This window comes from Manihot esculenta, chromosome 1 (genome assembly GCF_001659605.2).
Source record: "Manihot esculenta cultivar AM560-2 chromosome 1, M.esculenta_v8, whole genome shotgun sequence".
Lineage (NCBI taxonomy): Eukaryota > Viridiplantae > Streptophyta > Magnoliopsida > Malpighiales > Euphorbiaceae > Manihot > Manihot esculenta.
This window is the reverse complement of record NC_035161.2, coordinates 34,734,351-34,751,395: the sequence shown is the minus strand read 5'-3', so window position 1 is coordinate 34,751,395 and position 17,045 is coordinate 34,734,351. Positions and strand designations below refer to the sequence as shown.

The window sequence follows — 17,045 nt, the reverse complement described above, 5'->3', positions numbered from 1 at the left end:
ACGACCCTACCTATGGCTATGGACCATGTCAACGAATGCCAATTGTTGTTGAACACTAAATATTAGACAAATGTCTTTAGAAAACTATCGAAAATATAATAATAAAAGAAATCCATCTTAAATGCACAACATCCATGTAGATATTCTTAGTCACAACTATTTATTTTTAACTTTCTCTTGTTATAAAAAATTATTTTTTGCCTTATTTACTCATTTAATTTTTAAATAATAAAATAATTTAATTTCTATAATTAGTATATTATATTTATACGGTACTACATTATAAAAATTAAATTATTCAACTATTAAAATTAAAGAAATGATATTTACATTATCATGTGAAAAATTATATTATTTAAAATTTAAAAATTAAAGAAGTAAATAGAATAAAAATAAAATCAATAGTTAAAATAATTTTTCATAAAAAAAGTGAATGAAAAAAATTACTTATTTAACTTTTTAAAAATAAGTATACAACAATTGATACGGTGTAGCATTAGGCTATCAATTCCCGGAACTAAACCTGTAAGAATGTTAAAGTTTGTTGTAGAATAGAGTTAAAGGAAGGAGCAGACATAATCAAGAACAACAGTTTCATGTTTATTTGTCTAATCTTGAGGGAAATTAAAGATCGAAGGGCGTGGAGACCTATCATTTGTTTGGCAGCGAGGGAAAATAGCCAAGAGGAGGAAAATATAGATACAGAGTGGACAGTGGGTTCTGTGGGTGGGCCTCATCAAAGATTGGACAGAGACATGCAGACACTAATGCCACGCCAATCTCCTTATCTCCTCAGCTTCTCTTCTCTCTTTCTCTCCCCCTCAATCAAACACCCCTTTCCATTTGATAACTTTATGCATCTCTCCTCAAGCAATTCTCATTTTCATTCCCCTTTCCAAATTACTTAAAAATTCAACTTACAGCTACAAACATGGAATTCAGTTACCGTTTACCATGCATGAAAAACCATTGAATGAGATTATTACGAGGATGGTATTGAATACAATTTGAATGATGAGTGATTATTTTAATTATATAAAAAAAATAATCAAGAAAAAAACCCCTCGTTGCATTCGAGGGATGACTGATAGTGGTCAGCACATAACTAACCAGATTAATGATGAAGAAATAATGAATATTAATTTATTACGAGGAAATTTTGTTGGTGGAAAATAAAAATATCTAATGGGCGGAAGGTTGCGGTCCTTCTCTCGTTTTATTATTTTTGCTTACTATAATATTATATTTTATAAAATAAAACATATTTACAATCAATAATATAATCTCTTATATTTTACTGGTTGTTTTATATATATTGCCGTTGTATTCTTCAAACCTACTCGTGATTTTTAAGTCATTCTTCTCCAAATTCGTGCGTCATCTTCAAATTTAAATAATTTCAGCTGGTTTTATAAAATTGATGAGGTTTTGTTTTAAATTTAAAATTTTATTGGTTACGATTTTGTTGTGAAAAAATCTGATAGTATATTTTAACGAGGTGTTTCTGGTTTCTCAGGAGGTAATTGTACGCCGGTAATTATTGAAACTTTAGCTCTCCATCACTATTTACTCTTTGTGATGAAATTTTTGTCTTTTAATGGCTCCATTCTTATGAACTATTTACAGGTAGTCCAAACTCTTCAATTTACACATTTAGACATTTCTGAACTCTCCGTCACTATTTGCTATTTGCGATGAAATTTTTATATTTTAATAGCTGTATTCCTATAGACTATTTGCAAGTAGTCCAAACTCTTCGGTCTACACATTTAAATATTTCTGAACTGAATTTGATTTTGAATATTTGTAAACCTTTGTTAGACTCTATAATTATATTTATATTAGATGGGTTTATCGTTATATCATTCTAACTGCTCATATTTTAATTAAAAAATTTATTAGAAATGATCATCACTTTATTTAAAATAATATTTTTTTTATTAATTTTATTAATACACTTAGTAGTTTTGTAAATAAATATATATTGCTGTTGTAGATTCAAAAGCTAATGCGGTAGAAATGGAGATTTGGGATCATGAACAAGTCCACGGAAATCCTACAAAGCCAAAATCAAATTTGTTTTTGTTATGATAAATATGGGGACTGACAACTTTTTGAATCATAAACAAGATCATATTCATGTACATCTGCCACGACTTGCAGGGGAAGGGGAAGGACTAAACTTTATCTCATGCATATCTGATAAAATTTGGAAAGTTTTAGTTGCTACGTGTGCTTTGTAAATTAGCCCCCACTTCATTTTCGCATGGCCCTATATAGAATATAGTTGTACAGATCAAACGGTCATTTTATTTGCACGTACACACAAGCCTGTCATTGATTTTATCTTTCCATTAATAAGAGGAAATTATTATTTTTGTATATGTAGAAAGAGCAATCATAGACTTATTCTCGGCATCTAGTCACTTTCTAGACTTTACTTTTTAATTTAAGAAAAGAAATTAATGAATTTATATATAACATAATTATTGACTATCAGATTATTTATAAATGGATTAGTATCTATATTTTAATATTTTTAATTTTAATGTATTTATATTTTTTAATAAATTTATTTAAATTATGAAATTTAATTTTTGTTATATTAATTTATTTTAATTTTATTTTTGATGTATGTAGGATTAGTATTTAATTGATTCAGTTTAAAATTGAGATAAATTAAGAATTAAAATTTTAGCATTTATAAAAATTAAATTAATTTTAAACATAAATTAATTTAAATCGAATCGATTTAATTCAATTTAATTTATTATTTAAATTTTTTAATCAACTTATTATTTTTTATATTTTATTTTAAATATTTTGAAGTTTAATTAAAATATTTTAATTTTATTTATAATTTAATATTTTTATGTTATAAAAAATAATAAATTATTATTATTAATTCAGTTGAAATAAAATCGATTTGAAATAAATTAAAATATTTAAAAATAAAAAATTAAATTAAATTAAAAAATTAAATTAATTTACTATGATTTTTTTTTTCAATTTTAATCGAATAGTGTTGACTTTTGGTTATGTCTATTGACCCTAGACAGTTGTTTATTAGGTTGCCCTTATTGTGTTAACATTGTGTTTGTAATTGAATCCCCTATGGCCAGGGTTAGGGGGAATGTGGCCCAATTATTTATGAAGACTGGTCTTATGAAAATAGGTTCGTTTCGGCCTCAACGACTCGACTGCGCGACTTCAAAATTCACCAATAAGGCATGGCGGGAGATCAATTTTCTACGGTTACATTTTCCCGCTAAAACACTAACACAGTACTTCTCTCTCTTCTTCCTTATTTACAGATTACCAAAACCCTCACTCTTAATTTTTTCTCCATCCAAACATAATTCAATTTTACAACTACACAATGCCTTCAATCGCAGCCCTCAATTCGTCTCCCTACAAGGATATGGTGGCCGTCATATCGGAGAAGCCCAGCGAGATCACTCCATCCAATGTTCAATCAACCACACCTCAGAAGCGGAAGTTGAGATCTAACGGACCGCTGGTCCAGGAGACCCCGGTCTCTTTACCGGTGAAGCGGAAATCCCCTCGCCGATGCTTTTATTCCAGCCCTACTGCCCCTGAAAATGTGAGCCTTCTGCCTTCTTCTGCGATTCTTCTATTTTTGTGAAATTGAAGCTTAATAATAGCGTTTAATTGTTTTTCAAAAAGAAAATAAAAGATCGGTTCTCGATATGTAATTATGGGATTCAACGAAGTGAAAATAAAGATGTTTAGATGCATAATCTATTATTATTGTTTTCCAGCAATTCAGCGAGTGTGTTTGAGAGAGGGAGAAGTTTAATCTTCATATGTCGTTTTTCTTATTCTTTCTTTTGTCGCATCAAAGCATATGCCTTAAGGTTAGCTAATTTGTTATTTTGCAGGAAATTGAGAAGGATTCTTGCCAACAACTAGAGAAAACTTGCAATTCTCCGCCAAAGAAATTGTATGATGATTTCACAGATAAACCAAAATTAAATCCTAGAGGCAAGCACAATTTACGTATTTAAGATGTTGGTTTAAATGTTCCACAAATTTCAAAAGACTAATTAGATTTGTTTTCCTTTATTTATTGAACTTTAGATATAGTTCAAATGAGTGCAGTGAAAGAGGCTTTGCATGTATCAACTGCACCATCTGTTGTTGTGTGCCGTGAAGATGAGCAGAAAAAGATTTTTGATTTCTGCAAGGCATGTATACAACAGGAAAAGGCTGGAAGTTTATACGTGTGTGGGTGCCCTGGGACTGGAAAGTCATTATCAATGGAGAAAGTAAAGCAACATTTGGTTGACTGGGCTAAAGAGGTAATAAACTACTGTTCAATTTGTTTGTTTTTTTTTTATATATATAAATTAGTTAGATAAGATTTCGCAAGGATGTTCCATGAAAGGTGTAGTTTCATTGTTCGAGTGCTGATTTTGATTTTCATTGCTCCAGTGACTTCTCAAGTTTTTCTACACAAGGTCTTATAAATTGTGCAATGGAAAATTTAAGTTGTGTATCTTGAGTATATAAATTAATGCTTGGGTACTCTTCTACACCAAAAGCACTTTCTTCTAGTCTCTTTTATTTCTGTCCTCTATTTGGTTAAGAATCGAGACCTAGTAACCAAGCTGGCTCAAAATGATGTCTCTGAACATATCTCATGCTTATTTAAAGGACTAAAAGGATATCAACTTGTGAGCGTTTCTCATGCTTATTTAAAAGTCTAAAGGGCATGAATGAACTTAAAACTCAAAAGTGCAGTGGTTAAACCCTTTAAAACTAATTGTTTCATGCACTAGTTTATGTGGTATTGCTCTATGTTCTGTTCTTTCTGAGCACCAATGCTGATGAGGTTGTTCTGTTCACCAGTCAGGTTTACAGTCCCCAGAAGTGTTGAGCTTGAATTGTACTTCTCTAACAAAAACATCTGAAATTTTCAACAAGGTACTGAATGTAGAATTTGTTCCACTCGATATTCAAATACTGCAAATGCTTACCAGCTTATTTTTCTTGCTAGATAATGGGTAAAAACATCCCAAAAAGAAGAATAAATGGATCTGCTTCACCTCTACAGCATCTTCAAAATTTTTATTCTCAGCAGCAGCAATCATCTGGCTCAAACATGATGTGAGAATTTGTGCTAATACCTGTCCCCCACTTCTCTTTCTTGCTCTGTTTCTGTGTGTGCAAGGGAGGATGGACTGGCAAATGCAACATGAACCTCTATAACCATATAAAATAGAACTTGATAAATCATTTTCTATATTGGGTGCAAAGCACAAATTGGAGCTAAAAATTGTCCCTGTTCAGGTTAATAATTGCTGATGAGTTGGATTACTTGATCACTAAAGACCGGGGTGTCCTCCATGACCTTTTCATGCTTACAACTTTTCCTTTCTCTAGATGTATATTAATAGGTATGATATGAAGTTTTCGATTTGGACTACTTTCTTAGGGATCTTGAATTGGCTTTCGAGTTGCCAAACGTGCAAGCATGAGCTAATTGTACTTGTTTACTTTGCAGGCATAGCAAATGCCATAGATCTAGCAGATCGCTTTCTTCCAAGACTTCAATCAATGAATTGTGAGTTTATCACTTAGCTCTTACCCAATTTTATGAATTTCTTTTGATCTTCATTAGCCATAGGAGAAGATTGCATTTTTGGTCAATATTCTGTTGATATTCTTTGCATGCTGCTTGAACATCATGAATTGTATCATGCCTGGCGCTGTATCATGAACAATAGAATTGGGTTTACTGAATGTGCACTTCCCCTAGTTTATCAGAGGCAAAATCAACATGGTACAAATAGAATGCGAGTGCTTCATGTGTTGTGCATTTCTTTTGCCACACCTATTTAATTTTATCAGCCAATTGTTCTGAAAAATGAGGTTTTTAGCGTTTTTCAATCCTGCATGATCTTGTTTCAATTATTAAGAATTCTTTCTAATTTAGATGTACTTGCTGGTTTGTCTCCTTTCTTTTGATAGGCAAACCCATGGTTGTGACTTTTAGGGCCTATTCAAAAGATCAAATCCTCAGAATACTTAAGGAGAGGCTGATGGTAATTCCTAACTTCTCTTTTGGTTTTATTTTATTGAAGAAATTGTCCTTAGTATTGAAATATTGACAACTTTTGGAAGATTTAATTCACATGAGCAATAAATGTGGCAAAAAAGAGTCCATATAGCTTAAGTTTGAAATTAATGTTAGTTGTTATTGAGCATGCAAATAAATTTGCAATATTGGATAGAACCATTATGGGTATGAAATCCAATGTTATTTTCAATTGACATTGCAATAAATACATAATAGTAAATTTGTAAATAACTTGGGAATGAACTCTGTTGAATGCATCACCAGCATATTTTATTAGCACGTTTCCTCTTCTACTAATTAAATTTTGAGAATGGCTTTGATTACTGGACTGCAACTTTTATACACACTCATGGAGGCATGCACGTGCATACATACATGCACTTGCTAATTAGACATTTGAGGGTGGATTTGCTAAACAGTATATTGATTCATCTAATATAGTTACTACCAGTGGGAATCTGGTTATTTATGCCTATTCTCGGAGTTTCTTGGCATTGTATTGATTGAAGCACATTACTTTTGTGTATGTGTCAGGAAAGACTTAAATTTGTATACAGATTGGAAGTCTGTTGTTTTTTACTTATCTTTTGGATGGCAAGCTCATATTTTGTTAAATATTTCTAGTTTTGAGTATCATATATTGCATAAAATCGAAAAAAAGGAAAGAGCCACCAATTCTAGGATTAATTTGAGAATTCTAAAAAGCCTATCTGTATTATACTCTCAGAACCCAATCTGACATATTTACTGGCATGTTCTTGATATCACTCCCAATATATTGCTTATTGTCAAGAATTTGCAATGTCATTATGCAAAAAAGCCTTTCCGAATTAAATATAAGAATATAATTTTTGAAATGTTTGAAAATTCAATATCATTTCATAAAGTGATTTGTAATAACAGTTCTTATGTACCAATAGGCACTACCTTGTTCTGTTTTTCACCCGCAAGCATTGGAGCTCTGTGCCAGAGTAAGTCATGATTTTGTTTTGTAGCATGATGAATCTGATTTCTTTTCTTTCGCAATATGGCCACCAAACATTGACTGCTTTACTGCAACCAGAAAGTTGCCGCTGCTTCTGGAGACATGAGGAAAGCACTGTGCATTTGCAGGTATGTATTATCTGTTTTCTTTTCACTTCTTAGTAGGAGGTTTGTTTGTACTGAGTAAATCGATGCATGCTAGAGATGAGTTGGTAATGTTGCATGTGCTTTCATCAATTTGGGCCTTGGCCTGGAAATGTATAGCTAATGTTCTTTACTTTTTTTTTCTTTTAGGAGCGCAATTGAGATTCTAGAAGCAGAATTGAGAGAATCTGCAAGCAATCTGAATTCATCTGCAGTGGAGAACGAGTTGTTCCATCCACAAACTGCTCCAGCTTGTGAATTCTTTAAAAGACTAGAATCCAGTATAGTAAGTGCTCACTATTAGCTGTTAAAAATTTGTTTGTGGTACAAAATTGCAAGCATGTTTGAAAGAGTACTCTTTTCAGTAATCCCAGCAGCCTCAATGGACAAACATGTTTAGTGATGAGGTTAACAATTCAAATTGAAGTGATCAATTTTGCTATCTCCATTGGCTTAAATACGCTCTTCGGTTTCTTGACAATTATTAGTGGATTCTGTGCCTTTTTGACATGATGGAATTTTTTTTGTTTTCCTTTTCCCTTTGCATCATCCACCTCCCTTCCCTATCTATGCTTAGCCTTCTACTAGTTAATCACAATGCCACTTGTGTTTAAGCTATATTAAAGAGACTTAAATGGAGGAAGAATTTTGTTGCTACTAGACTTTTCTAGGCCATGTGTTTGTTAATCGCTAAGAATTCATGCTAGCAACCTGTATTAGTTTTTGATATGATAGAAGATATTTTCTGTCTCCAATAATTTCTCAAATGCTGAATGTATTATAGGTGGGAATTGATCATATGGCTGTTGCTTTGTCAAAAGCATATAAATCACCTATAGTGGACACCATTCAATCTCTTCCTCAGCATCAGCAAGTAAGTTGCATTAGTACATGATAATTACAAGTTCAAATATTAAACTATTTTAACTAAAGGATGATTTTCCAAACATCGACACTTCAAGCTTCCACTCCTTGTATCCATTCTCCAGTTTCTAAAGAGATATTGATATATTTCCATTTCCCCTGTTGGGATCTCTTTTAATGCTCAAGTATCTGTATATCAGTGTTTCACTGACATCTGAATGCAGATAATATTATGTGCTGCTGTGAAATTTTTCCGAGGAGGAAAGAAAGATACAGTCTTAGGAGAGGTGTGCTCCCTTTCTTCAAAATAATGATAAAAAAGTTACAAACTTCTGGAAGTTGATGGTATGTAACCTTGTATGTGGATGCAGCTGAACAAATATTACATAGACATATGCAAGTCAACGATGATACCACCAGTTGGAATTTTGGAATTTTTGAGCATGTGCCAAGTGTTAAATGACCAGGTAATAAGCAACATTTGACATGTTAGGTCGTTCTTGGAGAAATATTTTGGTGGTAATAATCAAAGCTTGTGTATGTGTGCTTGCATGCGGTAATAGTGCACTTTTAACTATGTTGAATGAAGAGTTATACTTCGTTAGAATATTGATGGAATTATGGTTCCAAGTGCAGGGTCTTCTGAAGCTAGGTCAGTGTCGTGATGATAAAATGAGAAGACTGACGCTAAAAATAGATGCAGCAGACATCACATTTGCATTGCAGGTATTAATTTATTCGTTGTCCTTTAATTTTTGTTCCCCTTGTTATTGTTTTGTTTCTTATAAGTTTATTCCAACAGGGTGTCCGTTTCTTTCGAAATTGTCTTCAATGATTCTATTAAAGTAGATGCATTTGCTCTGGTTCAACTTGGAATTTAATAGCTTATTCATCATTAAGTTTTCTGCCAAATCCAGATTAGAGGTTGGCATCCAATACCTTTTGAGCTGTTGTATATTATTTGTTTGTATCTGAATTTGATTTTTAATGATTGTATCATCGTGTTTCAGCCGTCAGCAGCTTGACAAGTTTGATGAATGAAGACAAACATATGTATTCTCATATGCCAAAAAATAGAAGAGAAATGGTTTCCGTGCAGATTTCCCGAAGTGGGAATCATCTTCCAGTAACCGATAGAGTTTTACCTATAGCATATAAAAGCAAGATTTATTCAAACATTATTTGTAATTAGTCCCTTTTTAAATGTTAATAAAAGGACTGGTTATGTTCTGTGCCCTGTAATTATAATATGCAATTGACAGGTTCTCTGAACCAAGCACTTGCAAATAAAAAGGTATGCGCGTGGTAGTATTGTATAGACTAGTGATTATCTATTTATCTATGCCCAAAGCACATTAACTGGTGTCCTGAAACCTGAAAAGAACAAAATTATCCCTGTGCTCCGTTTTCCCAATATTTTTCGAAAATGGACTGAACTGAATCCAAAAAAATTTATAATTTTCCCTATTGCTACTAATGCTGCAATTATTTTTTTAACCAAAACTGCATTGGATTATGAATCAAGGAACTTTAGCATACAGAGTTCAACCAAAAGCATCCGATTCACAATAGAACAATAACGATACCATCTCACAGATAAAGAGCATATAGACTGCCTAATTGGTACCAGCAAAAGGATTTAGTCAAACAACCCAGCGACGAGATCCTCATCCGAGTCTTCAGCGGATTCTTCTTTCTCTTCCACCTTGGATGCAGCAGCTGGAGCAGCACCACCAGAATCAACAGCCGCAACTGGAGCTGCAGCAGCAGCAGCAAACTTGTTTGGATCCTGAAAATTTGCAGTTCAGGTAATTATTAAGGGACAGGGAACATCGAGACAACAGAAACAGCAAGCCAAATTTATCATTAGCTGTGGATCAAAAGCAAACCTTCAAGAACTCCTTCACTTCCTCTGCCTGTGGGAAAGAGTATTCTGATGCTAAAGCAAAAGAAAGGACATTCTTGTATGCATTCACGAACATGTGGGGTGCAGCTGCAAGGGTTGGGAATGAAATGGACAGAGATAGGGAGGCGATCATGGTCACTCCATTAGCAAACTTAGCCACAAGATCATCCTCTGTGAGATCAAGCACCTCAGGGCTGAAAACCGATCCATTGTCATAAACAGAGACGACAATAAGACCGTATGAGAATGGTCGGACTCCAAGCTTTGAGAGAAGGGCAGACTCAGATGAGCCCACCTTTTCACCCTTTTTAATGAGTTCCACAGGAGTAATGATTTCCACAGTACCTTTGTTAATCTTGGTTGGGATATTCAGCACCTGGATACAAACAATAAAGTAAAGCGTGAGATTAAAGCAGACGCAAGAAAAGAGGGAAAACAATAAATGGATACAAACCTGAAAGAAGGATGTCTGGGAGGGATCCAGTCCAGTGTTCCCAGGTGGGACGACAACATCAATTGGCGCAACGATGCCAACTCGTGCTGGAGCTCCCACCTTTTAAAGTAAAGCGTTTAAATTATAAGACAACATTAATCACAGGGAAACTTGAAGAGTAATTGAATTAAGTATGAATGAATGGTTAACGACATCAAATTGAAATTCAAACCAACTAGAACCGCAGTAGATAAAAACAAAGATTGCAGTGCAAACCATGTCACAGGAGTGAAAGTAGAATATCCATTTAACTCACTAAATAATATGAGTCATGACAGAGTTATTTATTTCTAAAAACAAACTGAATCTAAACCAAACAGGGCGTGGCTTTATTTGCCAACCAAACATGCTAGCACATGCAGCATCGGTTTAGCTCCCATGCAAATATTTATAGTTGCCTTATCCTACTACAGCAAAGTTGGGTTCCATTTGATTTATAAGTATTTTCCTTCTACTTGGCAATATTGTATAAAACAATGACGAAGAATTACCAATGTAATAGGTTAAATTGAGAAATAATTACCAAAAATTTTCATATATACCTTGTACTTGCCAATCTCTTCTCTAACTTCCTTCAAATCACCCCTGGTAAAGATCAATCCTACATTACCCTGATTCAAAAGAGACCTGGTTAATTAACATAGAATAACAAAGTAAAAGGAACACCCGTATCGATACATGCACTTCACTTGAGAAACAGAAATGATCACACAGCAATCATGCAGACAATGTAAGACGAGATATGTATATATATGAGGTGTGATCCGAAAACATAAGTGAAAAATGATAATAAGTTATTAAAAATGAAAGCTTACAACAAGCAAGGGAACGAGATTGTTGAAGGCATCATTGCCAGTATTCTCAGCATGGAGTCTAATGGAGCGCTTCATCATGGTGTTCTTACCCATCAGGATAATGGAGTCGCCACGCAAACCCTTCCTTATATTCTGGAGTTGTTTGGAACCCACATTATCGGCGGCCACGATCAGTATCTGGGAGTAGTCATCTAGGAGACGACACAGTCTCTGGTCGTAATTGGTTTTCTTCTGAGCTTTTGTTAGCTTGATAGGCATTGTTGTTTGATGATCAGATGAGAAAGCTCAGATGGTGGAGAGTGAAGTGGTGAACCCTAGGAGTGGGTTGGAGATTGTTGCATGGATATTGTTGCATGGATATTTATAATGGTGTTTTTCTTATCCATTTGGGTTGGGGCCCACAAAATCGTCTTTTTGGGTCCCAGCAATTTTTTTTACTCACAAAATTAAAACCTCCCATTTACATAATTTTTAAATCAAATATTTATATATTTTAATATTTTGATGATTTCTTATAATTTGAATATAATTTTTTTGTCCGACGTAGTAATCTTTGAGTAGATCAAGATCAACCTAAAAAGTTTCTAAATTTACTTTAATATTTACTTGAAAATCTTTTTTATTTAACAGATAAAGCTAAAAGTAAGGATGTTTAGAACAAGTGGAGATAATTTTTCTTTAAAATCTTATAAATTCCATGGTTGGAGGACACCTCACCCAAATAAATAGAAAACTACTTAAATCCATATAACAACCATCGTCTCAACAAACTATTCCTAATAACTAAGAAAATGACGTACAACTTAGTTTCCAAAAAAAAAAAAATGACATACGACATGAGAAAAATGAGAAAGTTGTGGCCCACTGGCGGCCGAGGCAGCCCCTCGGTGCTCAAATTTACAGAGAGCCAGAGCATCGAAGCTCCATATAATAATAAATTAAATTAAATGCTAATATATAAATTTATATGATAAAAAATATATAAATTCAGAATATTTGTATTATTTATAAATTTTAATGTAAATATTTTATTTAAAAATTATTAAATATTAATCCAAAAAATCCAACTTATATTACCGTTCAAGGACATCAATTGAATGAATCTTTCAACTGTGAGTGAATCTTCAGAAAGGAAAGATTTTTGTCTGTCAAACCCATTCGCTCAATTTAAAATCAAAACCCATACATCATCAAATTTGCCGACACCTCTCCCTCCATGGCCGAGGTCTCTCACCTTCACTTCTCCCCCTCTTCCTCGTGCTCCTCAGTCATGGCTAGAACCCTAGCCGCTACTCCCCGTCAGCTGCCGTTAACTTTGTGTTCCACAATATCTTCCAATGTTAAATTTAATGGAAGAGTTTCCAGCTCAATTTCATGTGCCCTTCCTTCAGCTGCCTGGACACCTCGTGTCCGTTCGCTCAAATGCTCTGCTTCGATGTCTCAATCATATGGTACTTATTCTCATTACAATCTCTAAAATGTTGTACTTGTGAGTGAGTTCTGATGTTTCAATGTTTGGTTGGTGACTATGAGGAAATAGTTAGTTATTTGATTGGTAATGTGTTGAGATTTTCTTCTGTTTCGCTGCTGATCATTCGAAGGTAGGAAAAACAAAATTGGAATTTCGGATTTCTCACTTGATTTTCAACTGAGATGACTCTTACAACCGAGCTAGTCCATTTGTTGCTATCTGTTTGGTTCTGAGAAGATGTAGCTTAAGGAGAGAAAAAGAAAATGTATTCAATTTTGTGACCCGCTTGCTTAATTGAAGAAAGGAAAGAAATGGACTCCTTGTGATTTTTGTTTCATTAAAGTTTAATTTTGCGATCAAATTGGAATCTGCTCCTATCCAATTCGAATAGATGTTTTAATGGATATTTGAACTATAAATTTACCCAAATCATAAGAAGTCAAAGGTTTTATTCTTCTATTGTTTATTCTCCTATTCCTTGTATCAATAACCAAATGTTTTTAAAGTGATCCAGCTTACAATAACCTTTGTCATGTTAGTTTAAGACATTGCTTGACTTAAATGTGTTGATTTAAGATGTTTCTTAATTATATACGTACACATTTGTGCATATACACACGCTTATATTGTGTAGATTTTTTTCTTGCCTCTACATTTGGTTGCATAACTCTATTTTGCCTTTCATCAATTTTGTAAAGTGTGCGGATTTTTTTCAGCCCAACAATCTGCAAAATTTCTAGAAGCTTCCAAGAAGGGAAATTTGATTCCTTTATACCATTGTATATTATGCGATCACCTCACTCCAGTGCTTGCTTATCGCTGTCTGGTTAAGGAAGATGATAGAGATGCACCGAGCTTTTTATTTGAGTCAGTGGAGCCTGGTTTGGATGCTTCGACTATTGTAAGTTTATTTTTGTCATATGCAATTTTTTTCTAGGCATGCTTATAATGTGTATGCTTATATTTACCTTGGACAATTATGATAGGGGCGCTATAGTGTTATAGGAGCTCAACCGAGTATAGAGATTGTGGCTAAAGAGAACATGGTTACAATTATGGACCATTATGAAGGACGGAGGACAGAGAAGATTGTGGATGACCCAATGGCAATTCCTAGGAGAATGATGGACGATTGGAATCCCCAACTCATTGATGAGCTTCCAGAAGTGTTTACTGGTAAATGTCTGGTTATAGAGTATACTTGTTGTATTCATATTACTTTGTGTATCACTCCAGTCTTAAGATCTCAAGTTTTTGGTCATTGGGAAGGTTAGCTACTTCAAATAGAGTTGGATTCATCATCTGATATAATGGAGTTGATATATTTTATTCCAAGTTCTCGACAAATGAAAGGATGTTTGCTGTTGGACTCTTCTGTTTTTCTCTCTGAACACAAAATTAGGTTTGCACAGCTGGATGAATATTGAAGGGATTTTTATTTGCAGAAATACAGACAAAGTTCTCATAATGTTCTCCAACTTAGTCCCCAAATCAAAAAACATGGATGCTTTATCAAATCGGTGCTAGTATAATAACATGATCTCTTTTTGGCTAGGTGGGTGGGTTGGTTATTTCTCATATGACACAGTGCGGTATGTGGAGAAGAAAAAACTGCCTTTCTCAGCTGCCCCACCAGATGACAGAAATCTTCCTGATGTCCACCTTGGCCTTTATGAGGATGTCATGATTTTCGATCATTTGGAGAAGGTACTTTTTGGTCGAATGATGAACCATTTTATCATTTTGAAGCTGATTTAGGCTGTAGCCTCTTTTTTTTCTGTAACCATGGTTTTCATTCCAAGTTCTGTAATCTGTGTCATCTTTCCCTCTTTTTAGGAGCTTATGGCTTGATGACATATTTGTGAATACTTGTTCCTGATTATGATTATATTTATTTAAAGCATGTTTTCTCCTTATTTGAAACCTTTGCAGGTAAATTCAGGGAATAAACTTCTTAAATTTTGTAATAATTTCATAGCATCTTTCATATTATTTTTTAATTTTACAATTTTCTCATCAGAAAGCATATGTTATTCACTGGGTGCGATTAGATCAATATAGCACTGCTGAGGAGGCCCTTAGTGATGGAATGAACCGGTTGGAAAATCTGTTATCTAGAGTGCATAATACAGCTACGTGAGTATCTTTTTTTTTGGGTGTAGTGTTGTGCCATTCTTCCAATCCCTTATCCTAAAAATTTGATATCAGAATTGTAAAATAGATTGTCAATTTCAGACCTAGGCTAGCTTCAGGTTCAATACAGTTGTCAACCCATCTCTTTGGCCCTAAATTAGAGATGTCGAGCATGACAAGTGAAAAATACAAGGCAGCAGTTTTGCATGCCAAAGAGCATATCCTGGCTGGCGATATCTTTCAGATTGTACTGAGTCAGCGTTTTGAACGTCGTACATTTGCAGACCCATTTGAAATATATCGAGCTCTGAGAATTGTTAATCCAAGTCCATATATGGCTTATTTACAGGTACTTTTTCTTGTCATTAGACCTATCTGTTTGAAGGGTTTGGTCAATTATAACTTTCTGAGCATTTGGTTGTATGATCCTTATCATCAGGCTAGAGGGTGTATACTAGTTGCTTCTAGTCCAGAAATTCTCACGCGTGTGAAGAAGGTAAACCATGATAAAGCAATAATGAGTTGGACGATTGTTGTTGTGTTCTTCTCATTTGTTTGCCATTTATTTTTGCTGTTAATTGGCAGAATAAAGTTATAAACCGACCCCTTGCCGGGACTGTTAGGAGGGGAAAGACACCTAAAGAAGATAAAATGTTGGAGAAGGAACTTTTGAACGATGGAAAACAATGTGCGGAACACATTATGCTAGTTGACTTGGGAAGGAATGACGTGGGAAAGGTTGGGTCTCCTTTATTATGATGGATGTTTTATACGCATATATGTTGCTCAAACTAAAAAAGTATGCTAGTAATCATGAATAGTATCAAATGACACACTCAAGTGTTTCGATTTACAGGCATGATTGGCTATTTATGTGCTATCTTACTAGTTGTATATATGGTCATAAATATGTAGCTAAGGTGGACTGTTCATGCAGGTCTCTAAAGCTGGTTCTGTGAAAGTTGAAAGGCTGATGGATATTGAGCGATATTCTCATGTTATGCACATTAGCTCAACGGTATGCATGCTTATTTTGGTTTAAGAATACAGATTATAATAAAGGAACAGGAAAAAATATTTACACATCATTTATACTGGTTTTATATGGAAACAAAATTCATCTATATTGTGCGGTTCTATTCTTTTTCAACTGTTACTGTAAGTTAGCAATGCTAGCTCTGTAACTGATTCCAAATGAATGCATTCTCTATGCAGGTCACTGGAGAGTTGCTTGATCATTTAACTAGCTGGGATGCATTGCGTGCTGCACTACCTGTTGGCACAGTTAGTGGGGCACCAAAGGTCTACCCTGATCAGCACTTTTGCATTTCTATTTGCATGCATTTATAATCTCCTTACTAAAAATGGCTTGAACACTTGAATGATTAATCTCTGCCCAATATAAATAGAAACCCTAGATTCTGATCCTGTGGATGGTTCTTTTCTCTGACCCTCATGAGGATTGGTGATTTTCACGTTTCTTACCAGAAAATATGTTCGAATGCAGGTAAAAGCAATGGAGTTGATTGATCAGCTAGAAGTAACAAGGCGAGGGCCATATAGTGGTGGATTTGGAGGGATTTCATTTTCTGGTGATATGGATGTTGCCCTGGCTCTCAGAACCATTGTTTTTCCTACTAGCACCCGTTATGATACAATGTATTCATACAATGATCTAAACAAGCGGCGAGAATGGGTTGCCCATCTCCAAGCTGGTGCTGGAATTGTGGCAGACAGTGACCCTGCTGATGAGCAGAGAGAGTGCGAGAACAAAGCTGCAGGTCTGGCTCGTGCCATTGATCTTGCTGAAGATTCATTTGTCAAGAAATGATTAAATGTCATGGAGTTTTAGGTTTATTTTATGTTCAAGTAGAAGTGTTTTGTGATGGAACTAGGGTTGTACTTGGTTGGTTGAATGTGGGAAGTAGTGACTGACATCAACTCGTTGAAGAAAACCAAGGAAACTAGGTTTAAGAGCAAAGATACGGGCAGGACGGGAACTAAGCTTTTCGTCTGTAGAAAGTAATTAAAATGCTCCAAGTGGAGAAACATTATATTTGTAATAAAAATGTTTTTGTTTGGTTGTAATAAAAAATCGGCGAAAGGCATTTTCTCCAACTCATTGCCGCTGT

General features: G+C 34.4%; 3 protein-coding genes across 4 annotated transcripts; 2 read left to right on the top strand and 1 right to left on the bottom strand.

The window, feature by feature from the left end:
- Positions 1-3,184: 3,184 nt before the first annotated feature.
- Positions 3,185-9,468, top strand: LOC110621628 (cell division control protein 6 homolog B). The gene is made up of 17 exons (XM_021765897.2): positions 3,185-3,604; positions 3,903-4,005; positions 4,102-4,322; positions 4,873-4,947; positions 5,021-5,130; positions 5,314-5,420; positions 5,528-5,587; positions 5,995-6,068; positions 7,024-7,074; positions 7,167-7,216; positions 7,382-7,517; positions 8,016-8,105; positions 8,320-8,382; positions 8,467-8,562; positions 8,732-8,821; positions 8,898-9,019; positions 9,106-9,468. The coding sequence occupies exons 1-16, from the start codon at positions 3,380-3,382 to the stop codon at positions 8,928-8,930; spliced, it is 1,584 nt and encodes a 527-aa protein (XP_021621589.1). The 5' UTR covers positions 3,185-3,379; the 3' UTR covers positions 8,931-9,019; positions 9,106-9,468.
- Positions 9,469-9,573: 105 nt separating this feature from the next.
- LOC110621635 (60S acidic ribosomal protein P0-1) lies at positions 9,574-11,613 on the bottom strand. The gene is made up of 5 exons (XM_021765903.2): positions 11,310-11,613; positions 11,037-11,105; positions 10,456-10,554; positions 9,985-10,377; positions 9,574-9,884 (listed from the first exon to the last, which is right to left on the bottom strand). The coding sequence occupies exons 1-5, from the start codon at positions 11,565-11,567 to the stop codon at positions 9,735-9,737; spliced, it is 969 nt and encodes a 322-aa protein (XP_021621595.1). The 5' UTR covers positions 11,568-11,613; the 3' UTR covers positions 9,574-9,734.
- Positions 11,614-12,404: 791 nt separating this feature from the next.
- LOC110615219 (anthranilate synthase alpha subunit 2, chloroplastic) lies at positions 12,405-17,031 on the top strand. 2 transcript variants are annotated; one of them, XM_021757104.2, is made up of 11 exons: positions 12,406-12,760; positions 13,497-13,681; positions 13,767-13,956; positions 14,336-14,487; positions 14,801-14,916; positions 15,016-15,262; positions 15,353-15,409; positions 15,499-15,651; positions 15,851-15,931; positions 16,129-16,215; positions 16,421-17,031. In XM_021757104.2, the coding sequence occupies exons 1-11, from the start codon at positions 12,526-12,528 to the stop codon at positions 16,742-16,744; spliced, it is 1,827 nt and encodes a 608-aa protein (XP_021612796.1). In that variant the 5' UTR covers positions 12,406-12,525; the 3' UTR covers positions 16,745-17,031. The 2 variants fall into 2 exon arrangements, with proteins under 2 accessions (XP_021612720.1, XP_021612796.1); XM_021757028.2 differs by having other exon boundaries at positions 12,405-12,760; positions 15,016-15,409.
- The last annotated feature ends 14 nt before the right edge of the window (positions 17,032-17,045 follow it).

Excerpts from the sequence above, each read along its gene's own strand:
- LOC110621628 (XM_021765897.2), top strand. The coding sequence starts at position 3,380 with ATGCCTTCAATCGCAGCCCTCAATTCGTCTCCCTACAAGGATATGGTG. Across the intron at positions 3,605-3,902 it reads GCCCTACTGCCCCTGAAAAT|GAAATTGAGAAGGATTCTTG; the intron begins GTGAGCCTTCTG and ends GTTATTTTGCAG. Across the intron at positions 8,563-8,731 it reads GCCAAGTGTTAAATGACCAG|GGTCTTCTGAAGCTAGGTCA; the intron begins GTAATAAGCAAC and ends TTCCAAGTGCAG.
- LOC110615219 (XM_021757028.2), top strand. The coding sequence starts at position 12,526 with ATGGCCGAGGTCTCTCACCTTCACTTCTCCCCCTCTTCCTCGTGCTCC. Across the intron at positions 13,957-14,335 it reads GCTTCCAGAAGTGTTTACTG|GTGGGTGGGTTGGTTATTTC; the intron begins GTAAATGTCTGG and ends CTTTTTGGCTAG. Across the intron at positions 15,932-16,128 it reads TTATGCACATTAGCTCAACG|GTCACTGGAGAGTTGCTTGA; the intron begins GTATGCATGCTT and ends TTCTCTATGCAG.
- LOC110621635 (XM_021765903.2), bottom strand. The coding sequence starts at position 11,567 with ATGCCTATCAAGCTAACAAAAGCTCAGAAGAAAACCAATTACGACCAG. Across the intron at positions 11,106-11,309 it reads ATCTCGTTCCCTTGCTTGTT|GGTAATGTAGGATTGATCTT; the intron begins GTAAGCTTTCAT and ends CTTTTGAATCAG. Across the intron at positions 10,555-11,036 it reads AAGAGATTGGCAAGTACAAG|GTGGGAGCTCCAGCACGAGT; the intron begins GTATATATGAAA and ends TTACTTTAAAAG.